Source organism: Cydia pomonella, chromosome 9 (assembly GCF_033807575.1).
Source record: "Cydia pomonella isolate Wapato2018A chromosome 9, ilCydPomo1, whole genome shotgun sequence".
NCBI classification, from domain to species: Eukaryota; Metazoa; Arthropoda; class Insecta; order Lepidoptera; family Tortricidae; genus Cydia; species Cydia pomonella.
Genome location: NC_084711.1, coordinates 22,387,315 through 22,399,419, shown reverse-complemented (window position 1 = coordinate 22,399,419; position 12,105 = coordinate 22,387,315). Strand labels below are relative to the sequence as shown.

The 12,105-nt window shown below is 38.4% G+C and overlaps 1 protein-coding gene across 2 annotated transcripts in view; it reads right to left on the bottom strand.

Moving 5' to 3' along the window:
* Nucleotides 1–1,157: 1,157 nt before the first annotated feature.
* Nucleotides 1,158–12,105, bottom strand: part of LOC133520958 (nuclear receptor-binding protein homolog) — a 98,734-nt gene continuing 87,786 nt past the window's right edge. The window contains exons 2-11 of one of the 2 annotated variants that reach the window (XM_061855672.1): nt 9,805–10,029; nt 8,918–9,048; nt 8,210–8,388; nt 7,617–7,637; nt 6,617–6,791; nt 6,114–6,232; nt 5,735–5,885; nt 4,908–5,103; nt 3,637–3,756; nt 1,158–1,280 (exon numbers count right to left, since the gene is read on the bottom strand). In XM_061855672.1, coding sequence (XP_061711656.1) covers nt 1,200–1,280; nt 3,637–3,756; nt 4,908–5,103; nt 5,735–5,885; nt 6,114–6,232; nt 6,617–6,791; nt 7,617–7,637; nt 8,210–8,388; nt 8,918–9,048; nt 9,805–10,029 — 1,398 coding nt within the window. In that variant the 3' untranslated portion in view covers nt 1,158–1,199. The remainder of the gene's footprint in view (nt 1,281–3,636; nt 3,757–4,907; nt 5,104–5,734; nt 5,886–6,113; nt 6,233–6,616; nt 6,792–7,616; nt 7,638–8,209; nt 8,389–8,917; nt 9,049–9,804; nt 10,030–12,105) is intronic. The other variant, XM_061855673.1, reaches the window with a different exon arrangement.

The window sequence follows — 12,105 nt, the reverse complement described above, 5'->3', positions numbered from 1 at the left end:
TGATTTTATAACTTTACCTAAGAGTCAAAAACGCAAACAGCTTTAGAAATTAGACATATAGTGTTTTCGCTTTCAGATCCAGATATTGAAAAATGACTCAGTCTAATTATCTTTTTCTTAATTATTAGAATTTTGATCTACCAAATTTCTACTAAGTGAAAATCGGCTGAAAGTGAGGCTCTACACTTACTAAATTATGAAACAGGATCATGACTAAACAGTACCACTTGATTACTCACAGATAACATATACAAACACGCTATACAATATTAGTCCATAATCATGCCTAAAGGTTAATAATACATTGGTAGGACACCAGCCTACCTTGGTACCAGCCCAAAAATTCGTTCCTTCCGTGAGTTTCGGCAAGTGGCACATAATTTAGTACTTGCCTAGGACTCGATTTGCTCGCTTCTATATTAGGCATTCGGTTTACGTATCCAAACATTATCAGATAATTTTATATATTCACCAGACACGCCTAGTTATAGACTATTTTGCTAAGGGGTTGTAAACAAATTACTTTGTTATTATTGCAGATCGTTTCGTAAGAACGAAATTTTGAAGCATCACATCTTAAGTAGCCATTGAAAACAGCGTTATACAGATTGTATGTTTTCTAAGTTTTTGTTGTCGACCATTTTCTAAGTATCTTTTAATAACGTAACAATTCACACATATCCACGACAATCTCTTATATTCTACATTGACAACTGAAGCGACGTTTTCAAGATCTGCTTTTATTATCAGACTGTCGCACTCATCACGATTTAAATATGCATTATGGCCATTTTAAGATGCGATACGTTGATATAACCTTAAAGTTACAATATGTGTGCCAATTTAACACGAAACTAACCGTTATAGCTGTGTAAGCGCATACTCGGCACTAATCGATTTTCGTTATTAATTTACACTCGCGCTCCTAAGAAAAAACTACCTAATAGTTGTAACCGGAGCGCGATCACTCACATAACGGTGACGAAGAATTTATACTCCCTCGTAGTTGTTCTGTGCACTTAACGGTGACAAACAGAGTATGTTGACCAATTGTATTCTGTGCACCTCACGGTGATAAACGGTATTGTGGTCTGCGCGCTGTAACGGTGTATCTTGTAGCTGTACTAGGCGAGGCTACCTTGTAAGCGTGGAGTGCGGCGTGGGGCGCGGCGTGGGGCGAGGCGGCGCGGCGGCGCGCACTAGCTGGCGAGCTGCGCGCGCGCGCCGAACGAGCTGCGCAGGGACTCCTCCATGAGCCGGCATAGTTTGTCGCGGTCCGACTGGAAACATAAATCATAAATCATTAGAATAAAGAAATATAATAGAACACGCATGTAATACTCAAAATCCGCCTTAAAATAATTACTTAAAGCTAGTGGCACATCAACAGTTGCCTATGCTGTGTGATTCTGAACGGTGAATACAGTATTTTTACAATGTTTTATATTTAATAGGTGTATGACAGTGACAATACAATACAATACAAGGCTTTCCTGGAGCAAGCGTCAATGATAAAATAGTATTTAAATTGTAACCGAATTTGTAAACAAGTCAAATAACAAGTGTAATTTTGTTATATCTTGTCGAGCGAGTGCAGGGAGTAGTAGAGAAACACCTTATTCGTATATTCTTTAAAAACCTGCCTATAAAGCATAGTTCATATAGAATTGGTACGCCCTAGAAGATTGTTATTTTTTTAAGTTAATAAAATAAGAAAGTTATGAATGGTGAATTTTAAATAGTAATGTATTTAGCTTTCAAATATGTATAAATAAATAAATAAACTCTGTTATGTAAATAATTACGAACTGTTTTCATAATGGACCCCCATCATTTTCTGAACAACACTTTTGTCGACATTTTTGGCGTATTGATTTCTTGTAGATCGCAATGAATTGATACCCTGGACAATTTGACTAGTCTTATTTAATTTTTTTTCATGTTTGCCCAGTAGTTTTTGATAGATTGAAATTGGGAACAATTCGAAGGATTCATCTCGCGGGGTATGTAATTGGCCTGATTATTAGCATACCATACCAAAACTTTTTTTGGGTAGTGGCAGCTGGCTAAATCTGGCCAACATTTCACAGGACCGTTATGGGTTCTAATAAATACCAATACTCATTTCTCTAAGCACTCTTTAATATAAAGGTCCGACTTCATTGTTGACTATGTTATAAAACTTTTCTCTTACAGCCGAAATTATAAATTCCTTGCCATATCATATGTTTTTTTGCGAACTTGTCAAGTTTCACGAACTTATATTATTCGGGTAAATTACCTCTATTATTGGCCATATAAAACTTCGAACCGAGTAGTTGATTAAAATCGAGTTTTACATACGTCTTGTCGTCCAACAACAAGCAACCTTCGAATTTTGTCAATACTGAGTCGTACAATAGTCGAGCTAGTGTTTTAGCTTGTCGGATCTGTTTAACAGTCCGATTTGGCTGTTTTATTGCTCGATAGCTCTTATAGCCACCTCTGAGGTGAATCATCTTTATCTCTCTAGAAGTTTCTTTGAATTTTTGGGATAAATCGTAATTAGACCGTCCTGAATTTTGTTTGAGTGACCTTGGGACTTTTTTCCCAAAATCTTGTTATTTGTCCCAGACCTCCGATTAGTTTGTGTTTTCCTGTCGGCTGATAGAGTCTCCTTGTAACGTTTTATGACCCTACAAATACTAGCTTTTAGCATCTTAAGCGACTTAGCTGTCTTGGTCCGGGATCGCTAAGAATTTTCTAAGTATTTGTGCACGATCAATCTCCTGTTCTCAATTTTGATGGCCGAAAACTTTAAAATGCATAAAGCTAGGAAAATAAATATTTTCACCATTAATACTTTGAAGGTTGGTGATTGAACTGTAATTGTCAATTTTTTTCCCGCCATGGAATTATTATTTTTTAAACATTGCTAATTATGTGCCAATTCTATATGAACTATGCTTTATATACACGTTAGGTTGCGCTGACACAAGCAATATGCATTTATGTCGCAGTAAACCAGTGTGTTACTGCTAAACACTAAAAGTGGCTCATTGCCATATTCAATTCAATTCAATTCAAATATACTTTATTCATGTAGGCCTAGCAACAAGCACTTATGAATAGTAAGACAGTATTACATATAATTATCTTAATCTAATTATCAGAGCAATTTATTGATGTTGTAAATATTATTCCATATATAATACTAATGAATATAATTCATAGATCAAATTTAATACTAAAACTTTCACAAAATATAGTCATACAAAAAAAAATGTATAAAAAATACTAGTCTAGATTGTTCCTAGAATAAATTCTAAATGTCAAACAAATATAATAAAAACAACAAAGGAAATACATGCATTGGAATATCCATTTCATCATCATTATTCAAATATAATAAATAATTAATCATTTCGAATCACAATTAATCCCATATTACACAAGTGATGTACAATGAATGGTCATTATATGACACAATGCCAAGAACATGAAAAAGAAAAACTCAAAACGTTGATGATGATTACCTAATTACAATTCATATTAATTTGATTTTTATTGTTTTATAAAGCAGATATGATTTAATATAAAATAGTGTCTAGTTGTCTACCCTTAGTGCCATAGTGCATGTTCGTTCCCCCGCCTCACCTCATGTATGAAGCCGAGCTGCACGAGCTCGTGCGCGAGGCGCGGCGCGGAGTCGCGGCGCGACACGCAGCAGGTGAGCTGGCGGTTCATCTTGTCGTCCATGCGCAGCAGGATCGTCATCTGGCGGACGGGACAAACATTTAACCGGCTCGCGGGAAGGCCCAGGGCCATATTACAGGGCTTACTAATATTTATGAAGTCACACCAACAGTCAGTACACATAGTTCTGTAATTCTGTGGCCCTAGTGAAAAAGGGTACAAGTCTCTGGCAGTTTAGGTGTATAAGGGCATAAGTGTTACGTGGAACTTACACCCCTGTACACCTGCGCTGCCAGAGACTTGTACCCTTTTTCACTAGGGCCACAGAATTATTTTTTAATATATTTAAGTAAATCGTATAATTTCCCTCACGGGACAGGCTTTGCCTAGTGTGGGGGTCAGAATAAATTGTAACTTGCTCTAATATTTTTTTTTTTGGAAATAAACTATTTGTATTTGTATATTAATAGATAAAGATCTTATATCTTCTGATCCAAATACATTTTTACTTAAGAGGCTGTCAACACCCAATGTCCTTGAAATTGATGTTACTTAAACAGTTTTTTAAGAAAGACTATTTGTTTTAGTCAAGTAAGAAAAATATATGTTCATATTAATTATATTTCAAAGACCGTGGTCGTACTCGATACGACGATTGAACGAAATCGGCTCGATAGAAAATAATTGCAAAGATTTGTCTTAAAATCACAATTAAACGGTTTTATGTCTTTATTGTTTTGACTTATGGGTCTGCAATTAAAATCACAATTTCAAAACATTTATATCTAAACCGTGGTCGAGTTAAATATTACACTAATAATCCACTTTTTTGATTTAAATATTTTTCTTATTATTCCCTTGCCCAGGCCCAGTAACATGCGACAGTGCTATTAACACACCTTTTTCTTTTATCATTGAGGAATGGTGTACCGAAGCAAAAAATTGTCAGGATGGCCGTGTCGGAGATTATGAAATATGTTTTTTTTATGGTCAAATGTTTTTGAGTTTGAATTAAAATATAACAACAGAAGGAGGTATTATTAGGTATCATTGATTATAGATAATGAAAAAGGGATCAGACGTCTATCTTTTCCAATTTAATGTGTTTTTTATCTCCGACACGGCCATCCTGATTTCCCGCATGTCCTCATAGATTAATACGTTTATTAGAGCTTGGGGCCACACGGCGGCCACGCGGGGGCAGGTGGTAGCGGTCGAGCGCGATGTCTCACCAGCAGGTCGTGGTCGCGCGCGGCGTCGTCCTGCGGCTGGTGCGGCTTGAGCGAGCACATCATGTTGACGACGCGCCGCGTCTCCACGTCGCGCGGCTCGGGCGACGCGGCCGGCAGCGGGTCGGGCGCCAGCGGCGACGCGGCGCGCCCGTTGCTGCTGCGGTACCCGTACGCCGTCAGCGGGTAGATGCCGTATCTGGAGATGTAAACGCGAGCTTCTTGTATTCCTTATCGCGGTACCCTGCGATTACGCACTGGCCTTCGCTATCGGGAGATGTGGAACGTTTGTGACAAATTCGATATGTTGTAGTGTCAAAAGCCGCATACCGCGTCCGCCTAAACGAATATACAATGTGGCCAAAAAATATGTACATTCCGGTTTCCAGACAGGTTTTGGGATTATACTGAGCAACTTTTACTATGAGACCAACCTGGAAATGATGAAAAGAATTTTACCCTCCCATATAAAATGGACCAGCTGAAATATATGAAACTGCCAGAAATTTTTTTCGCGATTTCGGGGTTGGTCCCGTAGTAAAAGTTGCTCAGTATAAGCCCAAAACCTCCCTGGCAACGGGAATGCACATATCTTTTGGCCACTGTGTATTAGTAATAGTCCACATACGATATTATACATTTCACTTAAGATTAGTTTAAGCGTTTCTTGAATTAAGTTCCTTCTATTGAATTCTATTCTATAGACATGGTTCGTCAATTAACGACTTCCACATACTTCTCGTATATTGCCTGGACACACGAGACGAACACTTCGCCACTTACTCTTCCCCGCCACCCACTGATACTTTTAATTACATATAAAAACTTACTTGACGTCCTCGACGAATTTCTCGAGTTTCTCCTGGTGCGGAGGTAGATCTCGAACTGTAATCTCGTGTAGCTCCCCACCGCGAACACATGTGGCGAGCGCTTCACCATTCGAACCAACTACCTCATCCGTTATCGTTTCCGATATATTTGCTGTAAAATAAGACAAAAGTGTAGTAAAAAATATCGAGTATTAAGTATCATGCAATCTGCAATAAAAATGCGCATAATTTAAAATTCATTGCAAAGCAGTGCGATTTATACCTATAAAATAGTCTTAGCAGTTAAAATGAGACAGGGGAAAAGTTAAATAGACTAATATCCGAACTTCACTTTTGCTAAAATCCGGTGGCTCCTGTTGTTGCCTACCAGGTTACGTACCTGAAGTGTTGACGAGCGTGTGTGCAGCGAGTAGCTTCAGTGAGTGAACTTCGAAGAGTAGCGGGTGGAAGAGGAGCTCGCGCGCCGTTGGCCTCTGTGCTGGGTCCTTATTTATACACCTGCAGGAAAAAAATACTTCATGAGAAATACAAGTCTTTAAGTCGTACATATGTTCGCTCATTGGACTATCACAAACGGCGCGAGAAGTCCAACCAATCCAACCGATCGATCAAATTCCACAAAGGAACGAAAGACACACGCGAGTTCTCAGTCTAAATGAGCCTTTGGAGGCTGTTCATGAGAGCAGCCTAAAGATGACTTTATCACAACATCTGCCATGATGCTCTCTGTTGAGTCTGTATTTAGCATTCAAAGTTCATCACATTTATTTCTTTTTGTGATAACCTTTTCTAAAACAAATTCGTGAAAGATCACTGGAAGTTGAGAGAGTTAGTGGAATTTCATATCCAGGACTGAACTATCTTTTAATACCCGACATTTACCTATAAATAAAGTCCTTTTGCCTCGACTCTTCAAGAGACTCGACAGTGCGCGCGATATGTTCATCTGTGACATGACTCCCAGAGTCACCGTTGCCCTGGATCTCTAATGCCGCCGTCTCCAAAGCGCACATTCCGAAGGAATATATGTCCATGGCTGGGGTTACCATTTGTGATGCTGTAAAGAAAGAGCATTCCTAAATATTTTATATTTTTGGTAGTCTCCAAAGAAGTTGGTCTTTGCAGAAATAAACCACATTTAAAGTGCGCGCCCCTCCCCACAGCACCTACAACACCTACGCCGAAGCCCACCTATCACCAAGGTAAAATTAAACTTAAGATGGAGGCGTAGGTGTTGTGATGAAAAATTAATGTGTGAAGTTTAAAACCCGCAGCCAATAACAACAACCGGTCTGGACTTGTCGCTAGAGACCCTGCCCATGAAGCCGATGATACTGGGATTACTGGGTTTGAATCCCTGTCAGGGCATTTTATTTGTGTGATGACCACAGATGTTTGTTCCTGAGTCATGGATATTTTTTACGTATTGAAGTATTTGTACTTTAACATAAGTAAACATATATCGTTGTCTGAGTACCAGGGCTTAGTCAATTTGTGTAAGGGTTTCCTATTATTGGATTCCAGTCTAGGCGTTGGTTTCTATATTTTTCACCATTGAAAAGAACCCAAGGAACGTTTTATTAAGTTAAAACGTGGCTGCTTTTGCAACGATCACATGACCAGCTACTTTTGAGGGTGATCAATAATATCGCGAAATTTTCTATGGTTTTTGTGTTTTATAAAATTTGTGCGATCCTATGTAATAATATTTTTTAAGTATCGTTGCGTATTTCATCTCGAACTTCAGTTGTCAGTCACCGAGACAATCGAGTGTTATCAACACATACGTACTTGTGTAATTAATAATGAGACAGAATTTATTGAGGCGTATGAATTGCCAATGGTGCGTGATGTGGAAATTGTGTTCGTATTACTAACGTACCGTTTTCCATCCCAATTTGGGCTGTGTCATTGAAAACACACAAAAATATTTAGAATTTTGATCACCAGATCAATTGAAACAAAATTAATGAAAAAATTATATAAAGGATTAATTATAGCAAAGTGCAAATAAAGACGACAATTTACATTAAAACGTTAAAACGGAAAATTTGAAAATTACACATCAATGGAACAATATGAATGAATACTTGAGTAGTGTTTATTATTTTAAAACTAACAAATATGACCAGATAGGCATAATTTTGTGGAACATTAAAAATTCTAAAAACGTCGTACAACAGAAACATCTAGGTAACATAATCTGCACAGATAATTATTATCAGTTATTATACATTTTATTTATGAAGTATGGCAACCGTTTTAACTCCAAGATCATTCTTTGTTTTTCTTAATAAAATAATAGTGAGACTTTAAACGCCAGAAGATTTCGCACTGCCTTATATAATCTCATAAAGGGATTTCATAGGTTCTCACCGAATAAATCTTGCTGAATAATGGTCAACTCCCAGCGGTTCTCCTGACAAATTACTTTCCAAAATTCCGACAGATTGGACAGATGTAGTAGTCACTTACAAGCATACTCCGGCGCAATAAGATGCATGTTCCGCATATTCTCCCGACACGTCTTGACGTGGTGGTGGATCGCGTCCGGGGCAACGGAGCCGATCTTGACCAGACCGTTGTGCTGGATGAAGATCGTGTCGCAGGTAAGGTTGCCGTGGACTATGGGGGGCACGCAGCCGTGGAGGTAGCTGAGAAGGAAATTAACTTTCTTTGTACCGGTCAGTAAAATAAATTTAGACTGAACATTAAAATCTGGCAGCAATGGGCGGTCTTTGTACAGTTAAGAGAACCTTTGGATAGCAGAAATGGAAGAATTGATTAACGCGAAAGTAGGAAAAACTAAGAGAAGAGAGGGTGGAGAGGTTTTGCCAAAGATGGGCGTTATAAAAGAGTGCATTGTTCATGTAAAATGACTCTAAATACGGTCGATTTTAATTAAGTTAACGATAAAGCCAGTGTCCACCTATAGTCAGTTTCTAGTTTTATTTAGTTAGTTAGATTATTTAATGTAAGCTTATTTAAGATATATCAATGAAGGAGTTAAATTGTCGCTGACATAATTGTGACTTACGAGCATGACCCAATAGTTTTCGACAAGTTTTAATATTTCAAAGTGCAAAAGTTAAAAAGGATTTAATATGCTTCTTGGTTTAAAATCAATTTCCTTCTTGTACTGCTACAACGCAAGACAAAGATGTTTTTATAAAGGTTTCTTACCTGAGCGCAGATAAAATCTGTGTACACCACCTCTTCCATGCCTGGAGTGGGAGTCGTTTGACGTTTCGTTTCGTCCTCTTTAGGAACTGTTTGAGAGAGCCGCATGACATGTATTCTGTTATGAATATCACCTGCAATCAAACAGAAATCGATTGTAGACATACTTCTATGCAGACTGTATTAGGCAATGAAAACGGGTCATGTTGTACGATTATTCTGATTAATTGGAATAAATTTTCATAGCTCTTAAGTGTATCTATCTTCATAGTTTTTGTCAAGCAGTAGACGTCTACTCTAATTTGACTATACCCCAGCCTAGTCAGTTTATTAAAGCCTATCTCTATGTTTTACTCGTGTACTTAGAACTACCGCTAAGAATGACCTGATAACCTTTCTGCTTAAATTACTTAATCTGCGTTTTTCATTGTGCGTATCACTCCTAAGCGAAGATTATCCTTCTGGGTCTAGAAGTTCCTCTGCCCTGTTCCAGATGTAAGGGATTAGCGATTAAGTTACTCTGGACTTAGCAATCTGCATCCTGCTCTCTGGTATCTTGTACTTCCTCTCGGAGATTTGGAGAACATTTAAACTTACGATCAATGTGGAGAATGTCGGCCGGCATACAAAATGTACTACTCGGTAGGCCGTCATATGTAAAGAATGTGAAGAAAAGAAAATACAAGAGGTATTTGTATAGGCATGTTTGCTCAAACACAGTCAGAAAGAAAGAGTTTGCCTCCTGCTCATCGTACCTTCCGTGAGTATGTGTATTAACGCAAGAGTAGACGGAAAAGGGACGAAAGAGCTTGTAGACACTTCTCCACATCCTTCACACACCTTAAGTTTTTTTTTAGGGAAACGAACGGGAGAATCGCATGATTACTTACTCTGGGCTTATCATTGTGCGTATCCGTCCAGTACCGATGGAACTTGACTATGTTGGGGTGTTCCAGCCTGGTCAGGTTATCGAAGACCATCTGTATCTTGTCCTCCTGGGCTTTGAAGTTCTTCCTCTCCGAGAACTGGACCTCGTTCCAGACGACTTCCACGCCTTCTTCTGTGTCCATGGCCAGGTGAGCGCAATCGATTCCGGGGACATCTCGCTGTTCTACCTGGAAGGACAAAAATAAACAGTTAGAATCGGCTTTAAAACAATGAAAGTGTCTCAAACCTGGGAACTATATAAGCCATTTGAACGCCACAAATGCACGATGGTTGATATTAGAGTTGTTTTCATGTAATAGAGTTTATGCTTGCTCTTTAAAGCTTTACTTACAAAAAAAGGTTAAAAGCTTTACTTAAAAAAGCTCAAAAGAACGGTATAGTGATTATTATGAATGTCAACCATCTGGGCCCACTTGTGCAAAGGCGATCTTGCTGCATGTAAACTATAATTGGTTTTTTTCAACTTCACGGTTTAAACCGAAAAGTACACCGATTTCTAGCATTATGAAAACTCCATTCGTTTCCGAATAACTTATGATTAAGTTCCTAATTTGAATATCCTGTTTGGCTCAACAAAGCCCAATCAGATTTGTTATTCAAGGCCTCACGGAACCCATCTGATCAGCATTGCCAGGGCACGCGAGACTACTAGGGTTAGCACACTTCTGGATTCTAATAATAGTAAGCAAACCTTGATAAAATGAGTACTGGTTACTTTATCTTTGCTAGTTTAGTTAGGTACTTTGTCGGAAGTCAATAATTTCGTCCATTGGACCCAGGTACGTCCTTAAACTACGTCCAAAAGAGAGGTATGGGCATTGTGAATGTCATCTCGCTTTGTGTGGTAGGGCACAGCCAGTGGATGTCATTCCAGATCTAGAGCAGAGCCCAACTGGGGAAGTACCTCCACCTTAAAGAAAACCGCAGCCAAATAACACTAGACCCTACTCATAGTGTTGTGTTCCTGTCGGTGAGTAATCTGAGTAAGGTTGCCAGAGCTCAACGAGGGGGGGCGCTGAAAGCATGAAGATGTAATGTAAAATAAACTTTGCGAAACCTTAATTTTGGTTATAATATAATTTTATAATTATAATGTTTGAATCTATCTAACCCTTACTCCGTCTATCTTAATTTTAAAAAACTGAAGTTTAAAGAACTTAAAAAAAGTCGTATTACCAATCATATCATCAACTAATCAAAACCGACCTCCCCATCAACATATTCAACCGATCCCGTTCTGTATACCGTGTCCCCGCACTAACTTAATCCTATATCCAAATAGTCATAACGTTCTCTCTAAACTATGTCACATACGACCTTCTCTCACCAAGTTGTTAAATGAGCTTTAGATTCAAAACGTAGGACACTCAGACCAGGCTAAGTTGGCAGCGATTTTAAGCGCTTAAAGATAATTGAAGTGTGCAAAAGGGAAGCCATCACGTATATAACATTTCATGAGCGCGAAAGAGGCAAACTACGAATCACTTTTGAGCTTCATAGCGGCCGCTAGCCGCCGCTTGAATATACCATAAAGTAAGATTAGCGGACTGGATAAGTTATATTCAGAAGATACTATGGATAATATTATCGCGGAATAAATTTAAATAATTTACGCGATTTCATATGATTTTCTGAATTCAATACATCCAATGACACTTGATGTCATCCCGATTTAGTTCGCAATTTTGATGTTTGACAGGCAATCTAAAACATTGTATATCTGTGGTTGGGGGTAGCATCTCGACCGCCATTTTGGTGACATCGGCTCTTGCTCAATTTCTTTGTTTCTGCTCATTCATGTTGTATGGGCTGTAATACTGATAGCTTATGCAGTAAACTATACTCTGTATCTTTAGGTATAAATAAATAAATAAATATTATAGGACATTATTACACAAATTGACTAAGTCCCACAGTAAGCTCAATAAGGCTTGTGTTGAGGGTACTTAGACAACGATATATACATATAATATATAAACATTTATAGATACTTAAATACATAGAAAACACCCATGACTCGGGAACAAATATCCATGCTCATCACACGAATCAATGCCCTTACCAGGATTTGAACCCGGGACCATCAGCTTCGTAGGCAGGGTCACTACCCACTAGGCCAAACCGATCGTCAAAAGGGTATAAAATAAAAATACACAAAATCTACCCTCAAATGGCTCCTTAAGCCAGTTAAGGGTAGATGAAAACATTACATGATCTAAAAAAGTAGGTTAAAGACAGGTCAT